Source organism: Oryza glaberrima, chromosome 4 (genome assembly GCF_000147395.1).
Source record: "Oryza glaberrima chromosome 4, OglaRS2, whole genome shotgun sequence".
Classification (NCBI taxonomy): Eukaryota; Viridiplantae; Streptophyta; class Magnoliopsida; order Poales; family Poaceae; genus Oryza; species Oryza glaberrima.
In genome coordinates this window covers 1,052,711-1,076,220 of record NC_068329.1, presented here as the reverse complement: position 1 = coordinate 1,076,220, position 23,510 = coordinate 1,052,711, and the positions used below count along the sequence as shown (strand labels likewise).

The 23,510-nt window shown below is 41.9% G+C and overlaps 3 protein-coding genes, 3 non-coding genes and 1 pseudogene across 9 annotated transcripts; 6 read left to right on the top strand and 1 right to left on the bottom strand.

Annotated features, from left to right (window-relative positions):
• The first annotated feature begins 1,058 nt into the window (after window positions 1-1,058).
• Window positions 1,059-5,292, top strand: LOC127772173 (nuclear matrix constituent protein 1b-like). 2 transcript variants are annotated; one of them, XR_008017303.1, is made up of 6 exons: window positions 1,059-1,332; window positions 1,419-1,521; window positions 2,253-2,326; window positions 2,460-3,164; window positions 4,652-4,825; window positions 4,903-5,292. XR_008017303.1 is itself a non-coding variant. In XM_052298166.1 (5 exons), the coding sequence occupies exons 1-5, from the start codon at window positions 1,081-1,083 to the stop codon at window positions 4,769-4,771; spliced, it is 1,254 nt and encodes a 417-aa protein (XP_052154126.1). In that variant the 5' UTR covers window positions 1,060-1,080; the 3' UTR covers window positions 4,772-5,292. The 2 variants fall into 2 exon arrangements, 1 of the variants encoding a protein (XP_052154126.1); XM_052298166.1 differs by having other exon boundaries at window positions 1,060-1,332; window positions 4,652-5,292.
• LOC127772373 (small nucleolar RNA snoR103) lies at window positions 3,419-3,525 on the top strand. Its single transcript, XR_008017364.1, has one exon. It is a non-coding gene; the product is annotated as a small nucleolar RNA snoR103 (small nucleolar RNA).
• LOC127772372 (small nucleolar RNA snoR103) lies at window positions 3,637-3,743 on the top strand. The gene has a single exon (XR_008017363.1). It is a non-coding gene; the product is annotated as a small nucleolar RNA snoR103 (small nucleolar RNA).
• Window positions 3,911-4,018, top strand: LOC127772374 (small nucleolar RNA snoR103). Its single transcript, XR_008017365.1, has one exon. It is a non-coding gene; the product is annotated as a small nucleolar RNA snoR103 (small nucleolar RNA).
• A 2,002-nt stretch (window positions 5,293-7,294) lies between the features above and the next one.
• On the top strand, window positions 7,295-8,019 carry LOC127770127 (uncharacterized; annotated as a pseudogene).
• Window positions 8,020-10,344: 2,325 nt separating this feature from the next.
• Window positions 10,345-14,702, bottom strand: LOC127771437 (uncharacterized). Of its 3 annotated transcripts, XM_052297351.1 has the most exons (6): window positions 14,365-14,662; window positions 13,312-13,834; window positions 13,005-13,230; window positions 12,040-12,395; window positions 11,111-11,750; window positions 10,345-10,696 (listed from the first exon to the last, which is right to left on the bottom strand). In XM_052297351.1, the coding sequence occupies exons 3-6, from the start codon at window positions 13,105-13,107 to the stop codon at window positions 10,677-10,679; spliced, it is 1,119 nt and encodes a 372-aa protein (XP_052153311.1). In that variant the 5' UTR covers window positions 13,108-13,230; window positions 13,312-13,834; window positions 14,365-14,662; the 3' UTR covers window positions 10,345-10,676. The 3 variants fall into 3 exon arrangements, with proteins under 3 accessions (XP_052153311.1, XP_052153312.1, XP_052153313.1); XM_052297352.1 differs by lacking the exon at window positions 13,005-13,230 and having other exon boundaries at window positions 14,365-14,661; XM_052297353.1 differs by lacking the exons at window positions 13,005-13,230; window positions 13,312-13,834 and having other exon boundaries at window positions 14,365-14,702.
• Window positions 14,703-18,333: 3,631 nt separating this feature from the next.
• On the top strand, window positions 18,334-21,862 carry LOC127769991 (WEB family protein At1g75720-like). Its single transcript, XM_052295655.1, has 2 exons — window positions 18,334-18,978; window positions 20,861-21,862. The coding sequence occupies exons 1-2, from the start codon at window positions 18,805-18,807 to the stop codon at window positions 21,569-21,571; spliced, it is 885 nt and encodes a 294-aa protein (XP_052151615.1). The 5' UTR covers window positions 18,334-18,804; the 3' UTR covers window positions 21,572-21,862.
• Window positions 21,863-23,510: the final 1,648 nt, after the last annotated feature.

Sequence of the window (23,510 nt, the reverse complement as noted above, 5' to 3'; positions counted from 1 at the left end):
TTGGGGTATCTTTCATGTTAGTTTTTAGGATATATTAATATTTAGGTGATTAGCGGTTGTAATTGTATGGAAGGTACAGATTAGGTTGGTGGGTTGGGCTATATTGCACTTTGAGCTATATAGTTTATTTGTTAGTCTGGTTAACCAAGATAATTGATCAAATTAACCATACTAAATTTAGTTAGTTACAAATTGTCATTACACGCAAACTATCAAGTCAACAATTGTAAGTTAAGTGAGACATGAAAAGTGGATGGTTTTATACCTTCCTCGCTAGTAATAGATTTGGTTGATGGAGACATTCCTGCTACAACTAGCGATAGAGACGATGGCACACTTAAGAAAGAGGCGACACGATAGAGGGAGGTGACAACATAAGGGGAGTAGGTGGTTGAGGAACTAACAGGCTCAGAAGACAGTGCAACAGACACATAAGGATAAGGGGAGCAGGCGTTTGAAGAACTAGCAGGCTCAGAGGATAACGAAATGGATACCGATGGTGACACCGGGGCTCAGAGGACAATGAAACGGATACTGATGGTGACACCAGGGTGACAAAGTCTGGGTAGAGACCAGGATGGTGAAGCAGGGTGGAGAAAATTGGAAGAAAAGCGTCCGGGCTTTCCCTTCCGCGTAGAAAACCATAGTTGGGGATGTGATCTAGAGCCCTTGGATAAATCTAGGGACTAGGGGTGGGATTTAATTGCCACATCTAAATGTGGCAAATGGTTAAATATCTCGGGATTTAAAGGCACACTTTGAGAGCTGATTTCTGAGCCTCAACTAGCAAAAGAAAAAAATATTTAGGGGCATCCTAAGTAGGAGTAATTTTTTTTCAACCCAAGTTACAGTTGATTGCAATTATGTCAATTCAAATTATTAAAAGAAAAGATAATTTGAATTTTTATAAAATGTCATTTTTGTTTAGGAGTAAAAATATAGTAGAAGATTTTTTTTTTTCCGAATCCCCCAGATGCGCCTCTCTTTATACTCCGCGTAACGGTCGTTTCCTCCCAATCCTCTCCTCCTCCTGTCTCTCCTCCTCTTTCTCCTCCCCTTTCCAAATTTCAAAATCCATCCATGGCCGGCGGCGGCGGTGGCGGCGGCGGCCGTGGGCGCGGCGCGAGGGTGGCCGCGCCGGCGGGGGACAGCGGCAAGGGCGCCCAGGCGGAGTGGCTGCGGATCTACGACGGGATCGTGGCGATGCTGCGCAAGACGCAGGCGCAGGTGGAGGAGCTCGTCGCGGAGCGCGACCACCTCGCGGCCTTCGTCAAGATCCAGCACGACTTCATGGTCTCCCGCGTCGGCCGCCTCCAGTCCTCCCTGCAGCAGGTAGTCCATCGGCCCCGCGCCGCGCCGTCTTCCCTTCTAGGGTTTCTCCTCCGCTGATGCCGGTTAGGGTTTTGGTGGGATCCCAGGCGAGGAAGGCGGACGCCATCAGGAAGAGGTATGAGGCGGCCAACATGGAGATCCTTCTCGGGGACAAGGACCGGGAGGCCCGCTCCTACCAGAAGATAGCTGGTAAGAAAGGAACCGCTCCGCCTTCGTCTCCTTAATCGCTTCCTTTCGGGGGATTTTGGAGCAAAATCTCCCCCCTTTTCTGCTTGAAGTGGACAAGATTGGGCATCTTGGGCATCGGCTTGCACTGTTCCCGCTTCGTTGATTAGATATTGGGTTCTCTGACTCCTTCCGATATGTCGTCATACTGTCATGTTCTTTCTTAATTGCTGCTTCCAGTGGATGCAAAATGTATCATCCTTAGGCTAGTTCACAACCTAAGCGTCATGCAGTCTTGTTCAATTACACGGTCTAGATTAAGTATTTGTCGCACAGGTAATATTTTGGTGTTCTCTTCTTTTTACTAGTTTCATCAGGAAACTTGGTGCTGGTGTGTGATGAATTATCTATCAGTCTGTCCTTTTCTTTGTGGTTTGAGGTGCTTCCAGTGGAAAAAATGTGCCTTTTTTATGTGCAATTGCATTGGTCAGACTGATAGATAATGTTGCTGGAAGTTGAGTACAACTTAATCTTGCTTTCTTCTTTCTTTTCTGGCTAAAGGTAGAGGATGGGAGTATCAAATTGTGTTTTGTATTCCATCTAGAAGGACATTTTACTGAAAATGGATCTGCTATCTGTCTTGAAGACATTGTATATATGTATATTAAGTGGAAATATTGTTCAGGAAAAGGAAGTTTTTGTGAATTTATGTTGTTACTGATTACTGATGTAATTTCTTTCTGTTTCTGAATCAGAACTCACGGAGAATGATTTGGAGGACTTCAGAATTTCTATAGCTGCTTTGGCTGCAGAAAACTATGAACTGAAGGTACATACAAAAACAAGAGCTGCATGTGGCCCTTTTGTAGCTGCTGTAACTAACGAGCATGAGTTCAGCTTGTGCATACCACTAATTTTCCTAATCTTTGTTTTGTGACTCTTCTTGTTTCTATTACTACTAGGAAAAACTGAAGGAAGTGGAAAGGCATGCAGAACTTGCTAAAAACACTGTTGATCACCACATTCACAGTCCAAGAGATTTAAGAGCAGAGTTAAAGAAACTAAAGCACGCCTACAAGACTTTGAGCTCTGAAAAGGAAAAGGAAGTTTCTGCATTACGTGCAGAAAAGGATTTTGTGTGGAACCAGTTGAGGACAATGGAGAATGATTATACTGATCTCCTTAAGAAGAAAAAAATAGAGGCAGCACAAGCTACTGAAGCTGCACAAAAGCTTCAGAAGAATTTAGAACAGCTGCAAGATCAAAATAAGGGCAACGAGATCGGCAGATTACAAGCAGAAGCTGTTGATGCCAAAATGAACATATCAATTCTTGAGGATAAGCTACAAGAAATGCTTTCCTTGGTGAAGGAGAAAGACTTGGAAATTGAACAACTCAAACATGGTCAGCCTATGACCAGTCAGATCAACAAAAAGGATACCAACCAGAGGAACAGAAAATGTAGGTCCCAAGACCCTCCTTCAAGGGACAAATCAACAAATTTGCAAGCCACACCACCTGGGAGAAAAGTGAAGATTTCCAGACAGCATGCATCAAGTTCAAAACAGAAGCAAGTCCAGTCAAGAAATAATTCTCGTAGGCAAAAAATAGAAGGTGATAAGTCTGAGGTTGGCGAAAAGCGGAAGCGTGCCTTGCCATCATCCAGTGTAAGTATTCTTATTTCAAATACATGGTCAGCTCTTGGTGTACCTTATTTACTTTATGTGTATATTTTTGTTTATTAACTCTACTTACTGTTAACAATTCCATATTTGATGTATAATGTTGTGCTTTAAAGCAAAGTTGTTTGATCTATCGTTGTTTATGTCCAAATTAACTACTTTATGGACTAATATTTGTACCTTTGTTATGACAGTAGTACATTGTTGTCATGTGTTGTAGTGTCCTAATTCTTGGCAAGTTGCATGAGTTGCACCTTGTTGTAAATATGGACAGAAAGTAAGGTAGATGGAATTTAGATGAGTATTATGTGAGTCACTGGTGCTCATAAAGGACCATCGCTCATTTGCTCTATACACTATTAAGAACCTGGCAAAATATTTTTTTCCTGCTTCCAGTTTTCTTTTGGTAGCGCAACACTTTTTGCTCATTAATTACAGTGTCCTAATTCTTGGTAGGCTGCATGAGTTGCCTCCTGCTGTAAATATGGACAAAGAGTAAAGTTGATGGAATTTAGGTGGGCATTATGCTAGTTGTAGATGCTCATAAAGGACCATCACACATGCACTTGGGGTACTATGTAACACATGGAAGAACATGTCTTTTGACTACCAGTTCTTCATCACTGTTGTATGCATAGGCCAAAATAACACAATGATGGATGATAGCATCTTTATCCGTGGTGCTTTACTTATTTTACAACACTAATTCCAATGCCCTAATTCTTGGTGGGCTGCATTAGTTGCATCTTGCTGTAAATATGGGCAAATACTAAAGTTGATGGGAAGTAAGTGAGTGTTCTTCAAGTCCAGAATCCTCACAAAAGAACTGTCGCATAGTCTTTTTTGGGGAGACTATATTAGGTTACTTGGTCAGACTGTTGGGCTCTGTGATATCTGGTATCCTTTTGTGTTAAATTCTTCCATTCCTCTTATGTCCTGGTGCTTGTATGTTCAAAGTGTCCTTTTTGTCAGTCAAGTTAACTTCTGCAGAATTGGTTTTGTAATTGTTCTTAGATGCATGCATGATTCATGGGAAGATAGTGGGAATGTTTGAGTAATTAATTTGTGTCTTCAAAAGGCTACGATGGGAATGAGCCGCACATATCTTGTTTCTAGCCATTTGCACCTTTGCCCTTTTTATGTATCAATGTTAGATTCAGTCATGTCAGAGCCTTTGTGTTGGCTTTAAACAATGTATTCTTTCCAATTTCAAACTATTGTCGGTAAAGTTATGCAACTTTTTGTGTGTTTTAAAAGTAAGATATGTTATAAACCCTTATCTTGCGATTATCACAGAACACTTTATTCTTGAATATGATCTGCTTTGTTAAATACCTATGCATTGGTCTTTACTGTCCTGACTCCTGAATCCTGATTTGTGTCCAGTTGAGGTGCTAATTGTACGATTGTTTTTTTCTTCATGAATTCCATACGGAAGTTTTATACGTGCTGACAATATGTCCACCATGCAGGGTCTGCAACGATGTTCCGCAAGGCAGCAGGCGAAATCCTCTGCATCTCCAGTGGTCCAGCCATTGCTCTTCTCCCCAATATTCCGGGTTCCAAAGGTGAAGACCCCGACTCCTCCATAGCCAGAAGCAGCCAGTTCCCCCCATGACCAGGTCACCAGGAGCCAGCCACAGTAGGTCTGATATCCTGACTTGTGCAGTTGTTGATAGGGATTGTGGCACTGACAGTTGATGAGGCTAACCTTATTTCCCAGGAACTTCATCTGCATTGCTCCCTATGCTCCCAATAGGTCATTGGTGTGTTTGTAGCATACTTGTTGACGCAGCTCTTGAACAAAAAGAAATGTAGGCTCTGTTAGAACCATTTTTTTCTTCATTTTTTTTCCTTTGTGCAATGCGATGTGTATTATTTAGGCTCACACCCTGGTGGTGAGAAATTTGTGGATGCCCCGTAGTGTCAGATTGGCTTGATCTGAATGAATTCTGCGTCATTTTTTTTACATTGTTCGATGTATGAACTCTGAATGCCAGGAGGTGGCTATGTATTTTGTTGTGTGTATATATATGTAATGTACGTATCTCGTATACATTGTTAACAACATCCATAATTTATTCTGCCTGATTTGAGATGGATTCTATGAAAAGTTTTATTGGTGCGAATTATGGCTCCGGTTGTTTGATCTACCTTGGAAAAATGAACAATAAATAAATAATCTGTGGGCAAAAATTCAGGATTTAGACATGATATAGTTATGTTTTGCCATGAATGGTCATCTGTAGTGTGCTTGGTATCATCTAGATTATGTGGTGTTAATTCTGTTATGCAATCATCTGGTATCCCTTCTTTCTATAAAATTAAGGCCAAAAGCTCAAACCTCGTGCTTCCACATCATCATCAAATTGTAAACCGTTGGATGAATGCATTAGATCGTTTCTCAGGCATTGGATGAAATGCAGCATAGAGCCCAACCCATTAGTCACCGGGTGAGTCTCTTCGCATCCTCAGTGCCAAATGTAGCCCACATGAACACATTGGCCCATCTTCACACACATCTACATGTATCCAGCCCATCAATCCGTATAAAAGAGCTTTATGGCTAAACGCCCCTTCAGTTAACATGTGCTATCTAAATTATCTACAAATTTTAGATAGGACTACTAAAAAGAATTTCTCTAAGAAAGCTATTTGTTTCTTCTGTTTATTCTTGAGATTGTACGTTCTATCTAACAAATTGATGTTAACCAAGTCCCACAGCAACGCGCGGGGCATTCTCTAGTTGAATGAATGGTGAACACCTAACAGGGAGACTGCTCAATTTGTTGTGGTGCTTTTTAGGTGGTTAACATTTGCTTCTGGTCGCCTCATGATTAACGACGCATCAGGTTTAGCTGTGTGGTGCTCAAGGGCCAAATCTTTGGATTCTATCTAGTTCTACCTGCCACTGGGATCAATTAGTAAAAACTTAAGCTTATTCTTGCACTACATTTGGGGCGCTGATACCATGTTGGTGTTTCACAAGGCGCATTTTAGGTTGTTTTTGCGAGTCTCTTTCTCTACGTGATGTTGCATTTCTTCCTTTAAAGTTTAAAACCATCTAAATTTTAACCTCAACATTTGTAAGTAGAATTGTCAGCTCTTCGGCCAGTTAATTAATCTCTAGTGTCTTTCTTTTTGTTGCAGCAGGCAAAAGTATAGGTCTCTGACTCCTGAAGGCTCACTAATGCATAGGTCTATCTGAAAATTATTCGCTCCGAATCATATCATAGTCAGTGTTTAGTTCTCTTCAAACTTCCAAAAATTCCGTTATATCAAATATTTGGACACATGTATGGAGCATTAAATGTGGACGAAAAAAAACCCAATTAGACAGTTTGCATGTAAATTGCGAGACGAATCTTTTGAGCCTAATTACGCCACACTTTGACAATGTAGTGCTAAGTAGACATTTGCTAATGACAGATTAATTAGGCTTAATAAATTCGTCTCGCAGTTTATATGCGGAATCTGTAATTTGTTTTGTTATTAATCTACGTTTAATACTTTAAATGTATACCGTATACTTAAAATTTTTTTGACACATTAACTAAACACGGCCATAATCGTTTGTATTTTCATGGATAGAAACTATATGCTCTATTTTAATTTTAATACCTATCTTTAATCCGGCGTGAGTTTTTACTTCCAATCTATAGCACTTTACAGAATACAATGTGCATATCTCCGGCCGGTTTAAAGAAAGTCCAGTCTTTTCCCGTTTCGTTTCTTGCGGCAAAGGCTGAAGAAAGGCATGTTTAGCACAGCTCCAGCTCCAACTCCACCCCTCCTGAAACTGGAGCTCAGCTAAACAGTTTCAGCTCCACCAAAACTGGGAGTGGAGTTGGGTAGAGCTCTCTCATAAAATGTACTAGAGTTGTGGAGCTGGGTTTAGGCAGCTCCATAACTCCACTCTAGACTCAACTTCAGGAGTTATATTTAGGAGTTGGAGCTGTACCAAACAGGCCTGAAGTAGAGGACCCGGACTCCTGGAGACAACGCTCACTGACGCGTGGGACCCACCTCACCTGGCCCACGACTCGCGGCCCAGCTAGATCGAGACCAGGCCCAACACGACAGGAGCCCAGCCCACTGCCTCCTCTTATTAATTCGGCTATTTCCTCCTCCTTTCGTCTCCTCCACGCGACGCGATTTCTCTCTCCTCTTCGCTCTCGCAAGCCAAGTCGCAATCCCCCAAACCCTCGCCGCCGCCGCCATGCCGTTCACCCCGGGGCCCTACTCCGGCGTCAGCACCCTCGCCCTCGTAAGCGCATCACGCCCTTTCCTCCCGTCCCGCGGCCGCCTGCTGGGGCGGTGGCGGTGTTTGCTGTGGCTGTTTCCAGATCGGATCTGACTTGAGTTTGATGATGATGCAGGTGGCTAGGGCGTCCGCGCTCGGCGTCGGCGTCGTCTACGGCGCCGTCAAGCTCTCCATCCTGAAGGTAACCTCTCTCTCTCTCCCCGACCTCCCCATGCGAGCGGTTTGCTTCTTGTGGTGATGACGATGATGGCCGGGTGATTGCTTAGATGCTTGTGTTGGGTTTAGATTGGATTGGATGGAACGGTCTGAGGTTAGATATTATTGGATTAGATGGAGCGATGTGGGGCTGGAATCAATATCACCCTGGTTCTCTCATGCGTCCAGCCTCACTCGAGAATGTTGCTATGGTTAGTTTTTGATATGTCTCCTGCTTGTTGGATCTATCAGTTTATTATTTATATTGTCTGTAATGTAGTAGTATCGATTAGCCATGATCAATTTATTTTGTTTCCATGTTTACTATTGTCTGTAATGTACTATTACTGATTAGGAATGAGCGATTGTCAGTTGTTCTAGAGTACATAAACTGAAAATTCCACTGTGAGGCTCAAGAATACATATTTGTCCTAGTTTCGTTGTGAGTTGGCAATTTTATTCCACCTTTTCAATCCCTTGTGGTTAAGGGCTTTGGATTGGGACATTTGAGAGGCAGTTTTGGTCTTGCATGAAGCGTTGTCTGTAGTTTGCATGGCATTATTTGAATGTTGTGGTAATTTGTTATGTAACCATCTGGGGGCCGGCTGAGTTAAATTACTAGTTTAACACCTATCAGGGAGACTGCTTAATTTGTTGTGGTGTTCTCGTATGTTGTTAGCATTTGCTTCGATAATCTCATGATGAACGTGCCAGGTTTATTGGTGCTCAAGAGTTAAATTTGTCATGTAATCTTTATATCCTGTTAGGTTATCCTTTGTTTGGTTAGGGCCTTAGTCGATACTCGAGAGGCAGTTCTGGTCCCGTGTGAGGTGTCATCTCTAGTTTGTGTGGTGTTGTCTGACTGTTGCGGTAAATTGTTATGGGACTAAGTTGAATGAGTTAACAACTAATAACAGGTTGATTGCTTAATTTTGTTTTGGTGTTTCTGTATGTGGTTAACATTTGCTTCTATCTCCTCGTGATGAACGTGCCAGGCCTATTGGTGTTCAAGAGAAAAATCTTCATATTCTACTTCCGTTGAGTAGCTCCTGTTACAGTGTGTTAGATTGAACTAGCCTTTGCTGATAACATCACATACTTTGTTTTCTCCTATGCTATTCTGTAACTAGCAAACCTGGTCCTGACTTTAGAGTATGAAATGCTTTTGGCACTCAACCTTGGCAACATGGAAATCATTGCCTAGACACCTGATTGTGTTAGCCATTGCTTTATTCTGTTGTATAGTTGCTATCTTAGTCCTCCTCCAATATGGTTTCTACCACTGATAGTTGCTATCTTAGTCCTGGAATATGGTTTCTACCACTGTGGTTCAGTTAATAGAATTATCAATGATGCTATATTAGTTGCCACTCTGTATGCTATCAAGATTTATTTTGTCAGTCATCTTTTCTTATATTGTGTACATGTTTGTTCTCCAGGCAACAAAACCTCACAAAAAGGAGGCGGCAAATGCGCATCACTGAGGACAGGAACACGTGGCGGTAACTCCAATGGAAGGATGTCATAAATTCTCATTGTACCCCCTCGTCTATACGTGCACCTTGTTTATCATTTGTGGACCTCTTTTCTGAAACCCAGCTGCTGGGAGATACAATTAATCTTAGTTTTGCTTGCTAATAATTTCTCGATCAAATGACTTGAAACGAAGAAGGGAAAAAGATGATCCAATTTTGTTTTGAACTCGTGTTAGAATTTAGGCCACTGGAAGCTATCTTTCTGTTGAGGTGAAATTTAGCCTTGTTATTGTGTTGATCCAGTTCTGTGGCTGCATTGTGTGGTATGTGTTTCTTTTGCCCCGTGAAAGCCTGAATGCTTTGCTCGCCGAGATAGCATAAACAACACTTGCAAATGCTAGTCTCGGCGCTAAGGTTATGGCCATCTATCCCACAGAGGCCTTTTGTGAATCTGCTAATTATTCAGGTCATCAGTTGGATCATGCCACAGTTTGGAAACTCTGTGTCTCCTCTCTGCGAGATTCAGATTGAACACATTCTAATATATAGATATACTAGTTCGCTAGTTGTATGTGTATGAACTTTTTTTGAAACGATAACTCTAAGGTGGTGTTTGGTTCGGATGTGGTAACGTAAACGCTAATGGTATTGCCTCCGGCCGTAATGGATACCATTTTATCCGATTACACGATTAGTTTTATTTACATTACTGCGTTTGCCTCCGGCCGTAATGGATACCATTTTATCCGATTACACGATTAGTTTTATTTACATTACTGCGTTTGGTTGCGGGCGGTAACGTCATTTATTTACATTACTGCGTTTGGTTGCGGATTGCAGCCAAGGAACGGGAGGCTGATCCAGGACACAATTCGAAATTTGAAACAGAAGCCTTTGGGAAGATCATTTGCTTGGATCGCTGTTCCTAATCAAAGAACTGCTTGCTTCCAGACAACCATTGATCAAATAACTGATTAAATGAAGCTGGTATACAAGTATGCTTATAAATAAAAGTTCAACCTAAAAATAATTTCCTAAATAAGTTCAACCTAAAAATAATTTCAAAACAGATAGTGCATAATATTCCAAACACTGTCACCTCATGTTTGGATACAAATTTTGACATAGAGAACTCAAGACAAAAAGACATTTTGCAGAATTTAATCAGTGATATACTTCCAAAATTTAATAACAAAGGAGTGGATGAAAAGTTGACCCATGCTAGGAGTGATAACTTCAGAAGTTCAATGAACCAAACAACAAGAGGATACATCATGATCTGTCTAAATAAAGTACTGAGGAAATATATGGATGAAACTACCAGATTAGTAAACAATAAGCTAGGGGCAATTCTTCTGTCTGAAAAACAGGACAGTACTTTGATAACAGAATATGTAGATTGTCATGGTTCAAGCAAATAAAGCTGAAGTACTGAAACTAAACATCCTTAGGACGTAGGTAGTCTCCAATCCTTAAGGCCTATGCTTATATGGAATTCTAATAATTCAAAAACAGATAATGAACATCTTGTAGATCATGCTTGACAGCCAGCACATCAGTACATCAATTTTTCTTCGCCTCATCTGATAACAAAAAAAATCAGAAATTAGTGAAAGAAACATTAGGTGAAAGAAAATATATAGTGCTCAGCATCATACCAAATTAAGAATATTCTTGCACAGACAAGCCATATATGATATTCAGAAAAAAGGTAGCATTTTTTAACTTTAGGAGTACAAAAACTCCCAGTTAGGTGTAAGCAAGTAAGCAAGAGACCAAGCACATACTCCAGTTAGAAGTGAATATAATATTACTATGGCATTGAGATGGACAGCTGGGTCCATTGATGCATTATACTAGTGCAAGGCAAATAATATGAATGCATATATGAAATGCTAAGTGGTAAAGAGCAATATGCTTACAATTAATGATCACAAAATAAAGTGATATGTTTCCTGTTGCAGTTGCAACACTACAAGATTGATCAAGTGAATTACCAGCAAGTATTTTCAGTACGTACTCCCTCCTGAGAGACTCTGGAAGAGCGAGAAGCATACTCATTTGAGCCGGCACTTTTACAAAAGCAGCTGCAGCATTGACAACTTCAGTACCAGTCAATCCAAGCTTTTGACACTCAAGAATAGCTTCGTTCTGAATTTTTTGTAGTGGGTTCTCCTCAGCCATTGCCTTCTCTTGGATCTCAGCTTCACGTTGCATAGATGCCACCATTGCTCCCACATGCTTTGTAACATCCCTCAGATCACCTTGAACATTGGCAAAGACATCCATAAAAGGGTCACTTGACAAGGTATTTTTCAGTTTGTTGCTGTCTTTCTTCCTCTTCTTAGAGCTTGAAGCAGTTGAATCAATGCTCCGTCGAGGTGTGGCTGAATCGATGCTCCGTCGAGCTGCAGCTGAATCGATGCTCCGCCGAGGCGTTTCTCTAGACACTCTCTCTTCATCCTCCTCATCTTCTTCATCTTGAATATCTTGAACAATTTCTTTCTCCATATTAGCAACAGCCTCACCAAGACCCTCTGCACCTTCTCCAGTAGCAATGTCTTTACCATAAATTGCAGCTAGTGTATCATAGTGAGGGAATGCTACACCATATAGACCCTTTGCCTCATTGTTGTTCTATAAAATACAAAGAATGACACAAAATTAAGGTCATGGTTCAGCAAGCAAAAGAGAGACCTATGCAGCTACAATTGCATGAAAAACACAAGAGAACATATGTATGAGAAAGCATACTACTAGAAAACCATAATGTTGTCTTTGCAAACATTTCAGAGGAATTTTACATAGCCGCTTATTTGGAACAAAATTTCATAAAATATCTTACAGTAGTTTCACATATTTCAATTCAATGCACTCATGAATCAATAAATAAATTTTCTACTCCATAGTTAGTTTGATGACTTACCCTGCAATGATCATCGTATTGTTGTTTCTCACATTGTATCATCTTTCTATTGTCATTCCAAGAAAAGCCACTTTTGGTTAGCATCACTTCAATTGCGCCAAACTTGGTCCTAAAGTGTCTTACTCTCGACTCTATGTGCGGAACAGCAGTAAGGCCAGAACTTGGCAACTTCTTAGCAAGCACGTTCTCTAGAACTTGGCAGTATCCATTTTTGAAACCCCCTTCTGATTTCCAGCTTGGATCCAAAGCAATCTCAAACAATGCCTTGATCAGCTCCTCATCCTCAAAGTACGTCCAAATCCTCTTGTTCTTGCCTCTCCCACGCACAATGCTTGAGCTTCCAAGATGCTCCATAACTGCAACATTAGAAATTCAACAGAAAACTAACATAAGTAAGCATCCATAATTGTACCAACATTTTTTTTAGTTCTGATTTGCAAACAATTAGAAATTTGCGAAAATTTGTCCAATCATCAAATGTCGAAATAGCTGAGATAAACTCAGGTTCGGCGAGTTCTCCCTCAAGTATATCCAATGGTATCTCGTCCTCATCCTCATCCTCGTCCTCATCCTCAAATGGATCACTAGACATCTTTTGCAAAATTAAGTTGTGCAATAAAGCACATGCCATTATAATTCGACATTGAGTTTTGATAGGAAAATATGATGGGGACCTCAAAATCGCCCAACGACCCTTTAGTCTTCCAAAAGACCTCTCTACAATATTTCTAGCACTTGCATGCCTCATGTTAAAGTACTCCTCTGCACTACGTGGTGGGTTACGTGCTATGAAACGGCCTAAATGATATCTTTGGCCTCGGTAAGGGGCTAAAAAACCATCTGCGTTTGTATAACCAGCATCCACAATGTAATAGCAACCTTTAAAATTTTAAAAAAGAAATATCAGTACAATTCAAGCTGTGGAGTGTCAAACTTCAAAATAAATTGATTGGAAAAAGACTCGCCTTGAGGGACACGAAGCCCGTCCGGCCTGTGAATTGCATCACGAAGGACACGACCATCATGTGCAGAACCCTCCCAACCAGGTAGTAAGTAAATGAACTGCATATCGGGTGCACAAACACCTAATACATTTGTAACAATGTCTCCTTTTCTTGACCTATATCTTCCTTTTATCCTAGTTGGGACAGTTACTTTTATGTGTGTACCATCCAATGCACCTAGGCAATTCTACAATCCAGAACACCACATCAATAAAATATGGTACAATTAATAGTGCTGAGATGTGATTTATTTTTTAGAATGGGTTACCTTGAAATATTTCCATCTATCGTCGGTGGTGTCCTCAGGTATAGGTTCTGGCTTCTTAAGTAGAAGTTGATGAAGCCTCAGAACAGCTAGTAGGCATAAATTGAAATGCCTACTCACAGTCTCTCCACTTCGGTAAAAAAAACTTTCCTATTGTTCTATTCTTTAAATGGTGAGATAGTATATATAAGAATGAAGCTACTGATTCCTCCAACGGCATATTTCTTGTATCCTCAATACCTCCGACGTCTCTAAGCATGTCACATAGAATGTGAAATGTCCTCCTGTCCATTCGGAGCTCGCTTATACAAGCAATATCACTCTCACGAATAAGCTAGAATAGTCTTTCACTCCTAAGTTCTCTAGTTCTGATCCTCCTCTCTATTTTCCAACATTTTCTCTTATATGAAATTAAAAACAGTACAACAACATGATAATACATAAGTATGACAGCAATCATCATATTTCTAAGCCCTAAATTTCTTCTCCGCATTTTGGTACTTAAGGGAAGGCGAGCCATAGCACTCTACAAATATATAAAACAAAAGCATTAACCATGTCCAGAATATATCCTGCTAGCACGCATAATACATCAAGCTACCACTAAAATAAACACAGTACATATTTTTTTTATTGCTAAACCTAAGTGATTCGCTAGAACACAATATCAAGCATCCATTCAGGGATATTTACATGTATCTGTTGTTTTACACAAAACTTTTTTTCCAATCTTACATTGTGGAAAATGATATATCACCTGGCAGTAAAAGAAATCAAAATTCTCAAAATCTAGATAGTAAAAATGAGTTGGTCAAACTTCCCTACACTCAAAAAAAATATTCACTAATATTCAACTTTCCTGCAATCTGGGAAAATATATTCTACATAACCATGTGAACTTATGAAGAAAACATGTATGAGGCAGGATTAATACATGAGATTCACTAGTATAAGCTACTTCATGATTTGTTAATGAAAAGATTATCACAGGATCATCACTCATCAGCATTCACAATTTATAAAGAGAGGTGGTTTCAGTAGGGGGAGGGTTCTCACCGGCGAGGTGATCGATAGACGGCAGCAACGACGGAAGTCTGATGTGGTTGATGGCACCAGCCCCCTGCTTCACAGCCTCGCCCTTGTTCCCGGCGTTCTTCCGGTCAAGATCCACATCGGAAGACGGCGGTGGTGGAGGAGCGCAAGACGGCGGCGTCGGCGATGCGCGGGGGGTGAGGGGACGGCGCCGGCGACACGCGGGACGATGGGGAGGCGCGGGGATGCGCGCGGGGCGAGGGGGCTGCGCCGGCGACGCGCACAGGGTGAGGAGGAGGCGCCGGCGACGCGCGCAAGGAGAGGGGGCGGCGATGGCGACGCGCGCGATGTGGAGGAGAAGCTGCGGCGGCGCTCGATCTGGACGAGGCGCGTGAGGAGAGTTAGGTTACACTCCGTATCGGTATCGTTTTCCGCCCGCCTAGGAGTGTAATCAGCTTTGTATTGGGCCGGAATTCGTTTGCGGGCTATCCGATTACGATCCATTTGAAACAAACATGTGTAATGCAATCTATTCACGGTGGGATCTGATACGGGCCAAAAACGGCCCAACCAAACAGCTCCTAACTGTAGCGCCTTACTCTCTTTTACACCAAAACCTTTGAGCGAACCAGATTGGAAATGAAGATGGTCTCGGGAAGGGAGATGAAGGGATTTCGAGACTGCCTCAATGCCGGCTTTAGGGCCTGTTTGGTCGCTACATATCCTGAGAGAAGCTGGCCTAACCTGAGACAAGCCTGAGGTTGCATCATGTGGGTTGTTTTGGTTGCTTAGGGTCTGTTTGCTTCACACCCTGAGAATCACGCCTGAGTCAGGCACGATTCTCAGGCGTCCGAATTTGGTGGCCTGTGGTTGGATGCACCTGCCTGAGTGAGAGCGCTCAGGTCAGGGCACCATCCAAACACGCCCTTACTCTGAGATGGGTTACTTCGGCACAACAATAGTCAGGCGAGGCAGCAGCGTTCTGGCACCGCACCGTGGGCCGGATAACTTGCCCCAGACGTGTTTTGGAATAATGATCTTCATTTGATCTGAGGTCTTTAGGTACTTCCTTCGTTTCACAATGTAAGTCATTCTAGTATTTTCTACATTCATATTGATGTTATATATCTAGATTCATTAACATCAATATGAATGTGGAAAATGCTAGAATGACTTGCTATGAATGTGGAAAATACTAGAATGACTTGCATTGTGAAACGGAGGGAGTACACAATCTTAACTTCGGAAGTAGGAGATCTTGACCATTTCTTATGCATGATTTATCATCTTGAACAAAATATTATGTGCTCCTTCCATTAATACATCATATGAAAAAAACCATTACTATTGCGCACAATTATCCTACTAAATTAACTTTGCATGTGAGTACCTACGAAAGAGGCAACATCCAAAAAAATTGGGGGCCTACTTGTTAACTGAACAACCGAATATATTAATTTTGGGTACTTAATTCCAACATTGAATATTGTATGAAATATATTCAAATTATATAACATTAGCCAAATAAATTTTATACTTTGGCTAAAAATATTTAGGGTTGTTTTGGTTTGAAGCCCTACCAAAATTTTGGTAATGCCAAATCTTGGGAAGTTTTGGCACTACCAATATTTTTGTAGGGTTTTGTTGTTTCTAACCCTATTGAATTGGTAAGATTTGGCCTCAATCCAAATAGCTAACAAGTGCTACTCAAAACTACCAAATAATTGGTAAGGCAAGAATTGGCTTCAATCCAAACATGCCCTTATATTTTAATCTGAACCCCAAATTACCGTTGTGATAAAATAAAAGAATTAAATATCATTTAAAAATTCCAAAATATTTCAAGAATTCTATTATAAACTGAAAACAAAATCAAATCTATTTCAGTTTGTTGCTTCAAGTATAAAGTGAAAACTAAACCTCCTCTTTTTCCACGCCATGGGCATTGTCGCTGCCCTTTTTCCACGCCATAGGCACTGTGTTTGGATTTAGAGACTAAACTTTAGTTCTTGTCACATTAGACGTTTGGACACTAATTTAGGGTATTAAACATAGACCACTTACAAAACTAATTGCATAAATGAGAGCTAATCCACGAGACAAATTTTTTAAACCTAATTAATCCATAATTAGAGAATGTTTACTGTAGCATCACATAGGATAATCGTGGATTAATTAGGCTCAATAGATTCGTCTCGCGAATTAGTCTAGGGGTTATGAAATGGGTTTTGTCATTAGTCTACGTTTAATACTTCTAATTAGTGTGCAAACATCCGATGTGACATGGACTAAAATTTTTTAGCCCCATCCAAACTCCCCCTTACATTGCCAGATACACCAACTTCCTTCCTACCAACTTCCTTTCTATTCAGGGGCGGATCCATAACAAGATTTAAGTGGGGACTCATCTCCTTCCTTCTTCAGTACCCCCTACTCTTCATTTTCTCCAATTATTCCCCTTTCATCTTCCCTTCTATCAATGGTGATCCAGTAAGATAGGGGGGACTCGAGTCCCCCAGCACCCACGCTAGATCCGCCCCTGTTTCCAGTGGCTGAAGAAGTGGCTCCACCGTGGCCACCGATCACCACCACCATGCTTCATGCACACCCTCTAACCTTCGTGTAAGCACTATTACAAAATCTTTAATACGAACACCCTCATATGTGCCGGTTCATCTAAAACCAACACATATGAGGCTTTTTCCGTCCTCCTAACTCCTCAAAGAGGGTTTAAAACTAAAACTGGCATCTATAACATCTTATAGCTTTGGTTTATTAAAAAAAGATACTAATAATAAAAGTGTTTTTTTTAAAACGACCCCTATATTTGAGATAAAAGTGCCGGTTTTGAAAAAACCCCAGCTCTTTTAGTGGGAGCTAGCCAAGCTGAGCTGAGCTGATGCGGAGCGTGCGTGGAGTGGGAGGATAGAAAACAAGTATCGACGTCTTTATCCTCTCCCCCCTCCATCCTTTTCCTCTCTTTCGCTCCATCTCCCATCTCCCTTCCTCTCCTCGGCGCTGCGCAGCAACTGCCATCTCTTATTCTCTTTATCTCCCCTGTGTTGCATGCGGCGGCTATCCCCTGTGCACAATGGCAATGACCACAACTTCCTCTCCCCTACGCGGCATGACGGTGGTGGTGGCTACCTCTTCACTCCCTGGCCCGGCGTAGTGGCCACCGGATTTGGCTAGAGCTTGGGATGGCCAGATCCACGCGTGGGCGGTGTGCGGACGGACTTCTCCACGATGGTGAGTGCAGGTTACTCCACAGCGGGGAGCGGGTGACTTCTACACCACCACTAACCTCGACTTTGCCAGATCCGGCTACCATGATCTGTTGTTCGTTTTTTTTTATCTTGTTCTTTCCCCCTCTGATGCATAGGTGAGGTAGATTTTGGGCAAATCCCAGACACTTGATGAATAGCGGCTAGCTAGGCCGATAGAGTATTTATGGACACCAACAGGGAGGATTATTGGTGATCTAATGGGCTCCATGAGTCAAGTGTATGTGAGCACCGCTGCTGAAAATTAAAATTACCGGCCCGGATGAAACAGTCACGCATGCCTTATAAAATTTCCATACAAAATTATACAAATACCTTCCTGCTGGCTAGCTATCATGTAAGATGAAGCTATGCCTATACTAGTGTGTGTTGGTAACCCGTCCCTCTCTCTTATCACGTCCATAATACGTCGCCTATATATTTGAAATTATACACACATCTCGTCGTCTATGTCTGAAGAAGCTGCATATGGATGCATGCATCTGTACACAACTAGTGTCGAATATACTGCTACTAGCTAGTCTCGTCGACGGGGTCGATCAGGACCGTTCACCTGCAAACACTGCAAGCAGTGACCCAAAAAAAAAAAGAATTAAAACTTCGAAAGCTAGCTAGCTAGAAGATGGAGGAATATTACAGTGAAGTGGACGCGAAGCAACGAACCCAACACACGCATTATATCTAGTACAGTAGTAGTAGTATATATGTATTGAAAAGCTAACAACATAATCTCCAGATCGTCGTCGTCTCCAACTACATTTCCACTTGATTGGTATCGTTCGGATCGTCGTCGATCTTGTAGCTAGCTTAGCTTGCTGGTGTTTTGTCTTGTCTCCAGTAGTTATAACTGCTTAGCTGCTTGCTTGCTTAATCTCACTTGCTTCTCGACCAATACTCCACTTGTGATCCATCACATCATCATATATAGCATCTCATATCCATCCATATATAGATCCATGGGTATCTGTATACATATGTGTGTCTTACTTTTGATTCATTAGATGTGTCCATCAATCCATCCATCCATGCTTATTTTCTCAAGAATGCATGCAGAGATTCATCGAGTTATTAGCTAGCCAGCTAGCCCGATTAAAATTTCTGTTCAAGTTAGCCATCGAATCATTTATCTGATCATAGCTAGCTAGCTCGATCAAGGGGAGATCAACACTGCAAGTCAGCAATGGCCGGCGGCGGCGATGGCGTGACGGTGGTGGGGCGGGCGGAGATCGACACGAGGGCGCCGTTCCGGTCGGTGAAGGAGGCCGTCGTCCTCTTCGGCGAGAAGGTGCTCGCCGGCGAGCTCCACGCCGGAGCCGGGCGGCGGCTACTCGCCACATCCGACCAGCTGCAGCAGGTATATATGTTGCATTTTCATAAATCAATCTGAAACACATATATGCAGATGATGACTGTCTTTTTAATAAGTCAAACGACTCCTCTGCCTTTAAATTCAGATTAATTGGTTATCTCTTGCGTTGATTAAAAATAATCCATACGGACAAACTGAGCGAGGATTTGTGCCGCTCCATCATAATTGCAAAGGATCTGAGGATTTGTGCTCTGTCTTGCTCGATCCCAAATCTATTGCTCATAAGCTAGCTTGCGTTCCAAATTATAATTGATTTTCACGAGCATCAGAGCTAGTTAATTATTTATTATTGCATTTCTTGACAAGATGATATAAGCTAGATAGCTATTTGTTGCTTTTTTGCAAACGCGGAAAAGTATTGCACGTCAATATATTAAAAGATAAATAGAGTTTTTATTATACAACTCAATCAGTTAGACTGGCCTATGCCTGGAGAGGAAGGAAATACAAAACCCGACTCTTCTAGTTGTTTGTTGCTTGCCAATGTGTTTAGGTACTAATCTAATGGCAATTTGCTTTATAGTTTTGTAGGGCACTTAATTTATTTAAATAATCACATTCATGTCTTTACCCGTTCCTCAGTTGATGGATGTTGCTGTCAAATGAGAAGTCATGCTAGCTAGCTAGCTATTCCTTTCTTCTGAACCAAGTTAAAAAGATGTGGCAATTAAACTAGCAGATACTAGAAGCTTTCTTTGCCATGTCCACCTGTCTTCTTTGTAAACATGCATGCAAACTCTCCTAGCTATTGGTGGTGATATGTACTACCAACCCAAGCACTACAAAATCAAAGCAAGCAAATAATTAATTATCAATACTTTATCTCCATCCAAGACTCTAGATGATCTTTGAAAAAAATCTCTCTTTTTACCACATAAAGTACACAACTAGCTTGTAAATAAGATAGTTACATTGGTGAACACATGGAATCAAATTGGAAAGTGTTTGCACTAGCTAGCTAGGACTTTGATATGTTCTTTCCACCTGAATTAAGGAACCTATAAAAGGTGTAGTAGAGCTGCTTAGAGCCTTCATTTGATAATAATGGCATCAATACAATACTTCCATTAGGCCCCCCTGATGATCTCTTTGGACATAATGTATGCACTAGGCTTTAACTTATATGTAATTATATCATTTACCGTGTAAAAATTACGATAATTTTATCATCCTTAAGAATGTATCGGGAGGTAACACATTTTCTAGTATAAAACATAAAACCTCTATACACTAGGTAATTTGGGCTATCAAAATTTTTATTGTAAAATTTAAATAGTTTAAGGTACTTTTCCAATGACTGTAAAATTTCTCAAAAATTTAATGAACATACATAAACGGGAAACTATTTTCATCCCTCGAGGGGATATCCCCTCGTTGTATGCATGTCACTCAAATGGTTATGCAAAAAATTGAAAAAAATTGAGAAGATGTATTAATATATGATATATCGCTCTACAAACATACCAGTTCAAATTCAACTTCTACATCTTGTAACGATAAAAACAAATTTGACTGTGAATATACGTTAACTAGTTGTAGTTTAATTTGTTTTTTTTGTTGCGAGATGTAGAAGTTGAATTTGAATGTTTGTGGAGTGATATATCACATGTTAATACATCTTCTCAATTTTTTTCAAATTTTTTCATAACTATTTGAGTGACATGCAAATAACAAAGGATATCCCCTGGAGGGATGAAAATCACATGAACCCAAATGGTAGAAGAAAAAAAATGAAGGTGTAATGAAGTGAGAAAAACATTGTTGCTTTACTTTGTTTTTCTTTGTAGATCCTTGGAGTTACTATATATCCAAAACCTTTAATTTTCATTTCCCATATGTACTATTATTATATATCTTGGTCCAACAGAATCGTGCTGCCACAACCACAACACCGCCGGCAAGATGGCCAACAGTTAGTCAAGTCAAACAAGTCGCCGGCGCGGTGGCAGCTGCGGCGGCGGCGACACGCCACGCGCCGGCGATGGCGACGGCGGAGCTAGAGGAGGCGAAGCAGGAGCTGGAGAATGAGCGGTCGGAGAAGCAGAAGATGGTCGGCTGCATCCTCTCCCTGCAGGAGGAGCTCAGCAACGCCATGAGCGAGCTCAACAAGCTCAAGTCACGCGACAACGACGACGCCGACGGCGGCGAGGCGGCCGCCAAGGTGATCGACCTGCAGGTGGAGGACCTCAAGTTCGTCGAGATCGACGACGACAAGCCGCAGCCGCGCCAACACTCGCCGTCCCCCGGCGAGTTCCAGAAGAGGAGGTACGTGACGTTCGCCGACCCGCCGACGGCGGCATCAGCGGCGTACCACGCGCCAGCGCCACCGCCGTTGCCGGACGTGGTTCACCATCGTCCCGCCGCCGCCGCGCCGCCGCTGTACCGCGAGGTGAGGTTCCAGAGGCAGATGTCGGCCGGGCACGAGGCGGTGAAGGCGGCGGCGGCGGCGGAGCAGGAGGCGAGGAAGAAGAAGAAGAAGCCGCTGATCCCGCTGGTTGGCGCGCTCTTCATGAGGAAGAAGAAGAGCAGCAGAAGCTGCCATGACGACTCGGCGCTCAACTCGCGCACCGCCTTTTGATCTCATCCCTTCAAGACATGCATACGCGTATATATTTGTGTGCGAGAGCTCATTGCAGCCGTTTGATCTTGGTGTATACGGTATTTGTACGTTCGTACGTACCCCATATGTATACATGCGTATATATACAGTTATATACACACACTCTTTACCTGATCAGCGAGGGGTAATTACACATGTATGTATGAAGACTGGAGTAGTTATTCAGGTCTGTTCTTAGATAATGAGATGAAATAAGTTTTTCGATTTATCGCTGCACTCGCAAAAGCAATGGTTTTATGTTCATGATACATATGGCACACATTATGAATGATGTGTTTTTCCCTTCACTACTACAAAACCGCTAATGTACCGGTTCATCTAAAACCGGTATATACGAGGTTTTTCTTGCTCGCCCAAACCCCTCACACAGATTTAAAATTAAAAACCGGTACCTATTACCCTTATAAGTATCGATTTATCAAAAAACCAACACTAATAATATAAGTGCTCATTATTCTAATAAACCAGAATTTATACAAGGGATAAAGTATCGGTTTCTTAAAAATCTGACACTTATTGGGATGGAACCAAGCCAAACTAGCGGGCAGCCTCTAGCTCAGTTTTTAAGTTCGTATGTGCCACCTACTTCACCCTTATTCTCTCAACTAGGAAGGTAGCCCGCGCATTCGCGCGGGCATGTACTGTACGTAGGATGAATTTGAGAAACTTAGTAATGGTATACCAGCGAAATAATATCTGTAATATTTCAAAATTGTGATTGTTTTTCATGAATTTTCTTCATTAGCATTACAAAATGAATTTAATTGTTATTTATAAAATTATCTATTGAAGATTGGGGCTGGTAACTTATGGTACCTAAATGGTACCTAGGACATATGACTCTTGAAGTTCCAAATGGAAAAAGGAAAAAACTTAAGGCCTTGTTTGGATCATTTAGTACCTGGACTAAAAAGTTTAGTCCCATGGTGTTTGGAGCTAGGGACTAAAAGAGATTTAAAGGCACGTGGACCGAGGGAGAGAGAAGAAAGAGGCTGCCACTTTAGTCCGTATAAATACCTCTAAGAGGGACTAATGGATTTTAGTCCCAATATGCACTTTTAGTACTTTTTAATCACCTTTTTTGGATTCTTAGGGACTAAAAGGGAAGGACTAATGGATTAGTCTCATGAACCAAACATGGCCTAAGTTATAAAAGACATTACATATACAACCATATATAATTAATGGTTTTACTGATTTCTGTAGAAAAATATATAATAACTTTATTATTTGATGGCAGACATCGATTGGTCACAGCTATGGATAATTCCTCATAGTAAATTACGAATATGTGTACAGTATAGGGATACAAATTAGAAAAAAATAGTAGAACTTATGAGAAAAAAATATATGACCCTCAATTTTTACTTAATTCAGCAGTCCATCATTTCTAACCATTGGATATTTAGATGATGTAGCGCCCGTTCCGTCTTGGCGCCTAGCGGGAAAACTAGCTCTTAAAAATCCTATTTGCGAAATCCGTTTCTTTGCTTGTTGTCTAGTGCCCGTGCCATCTCAGGTCTCAAGTCCCCGATCCATCGTCGAGTTCAATCCCGAATCCAAATCCTTCCCAAATCAAATCCCTCCGCAAAAGTCTATTTTGCCTCCCTAGGGTTCGATGGGCCGAATCCCCCTCGGCCCATCTCCCCCTCCCTCCCCGGCTCGCTCTCTCTCTCTCTCTCCCTCTCCCCCGCTCTGCCCGAGCGCTGCTCGCGCGAGCGCGCGAGCCGCGCCGAGCCCTCCCTCCTGCTCCCGCTGCCGTTCCCGCCGACGCCGCCCAAATAGCCGCGGCTCCCCGCGCGCGCGCGCCGTGGTGGCCGACCGCCTGGTCGCCGCCGCCGTCAGGCTCTGCCCGCGCCTGCCCGCGCCTGCCGCCCGTGTCGCCGCTCCGCTCCAA

Excerpts from the sequence above, each read along its gene's own strand:
- LOC127771437 (XM_052297351.1), bottom strand. The coding sequence starts at position 13,107 with ATGCAGTTCATTTACTTACTACCTGGTTGGGAGGGTTCTGCACATGAT. Across the intron at positions 12,396-13,004 it reads CGGGCTTCGTGTCCCTCAAG|TTATGGAGCATCTTGGAAGC; the intron begins GCGAGTCTTTTT and ends CTAATGTTGCAG. Across the intron at positions 11,751-12,039 it reads AATACGATGATCATTGCAGG|AACAACAATGAGGCAAAGGG; the intron begins GTAAGTCATCAA and ends TGTATTTTATAG.
- LOC127772173 (XM_052298166.1), top strand. The coding sequence starts at position 1,081 with ATGGCCGGCGGCGGCGGTGGCGGCGGCGGCCGTGGGCGCGGCGCGAGG. Across the intron at positions 1,333-1,418 it reads TCCAGTCCTCCCTGCAGCAG|GCGAGGAAGGCGGACGCCAT; the intron begins GTAGTCCATCGG and ends GTGGGATCCCAG. Across the intron at positions 2,327-2,459 it reads CAGAAAACTATGAACTGAAG|GAAAAACTGAAGGAAGTGGA; the intron begins GTACATACAAAA and ends TATTACTACTAG.
- LOC127769991 (XM_052295655.1), top strand. The coding sequence starts at position 18,805 with ATGGCCGGCGGCGGCGATGGCGTGACGGTGGTGGGGCGGGCGGAGATC. Across the intron at positions 18,979-20,860 it reads CATCCGACCAGCTGCAGCAG|AATCGTGCTGCCACAACCAC; the intron begins GTATATATGTTG and ends TTGGTCCAACAG.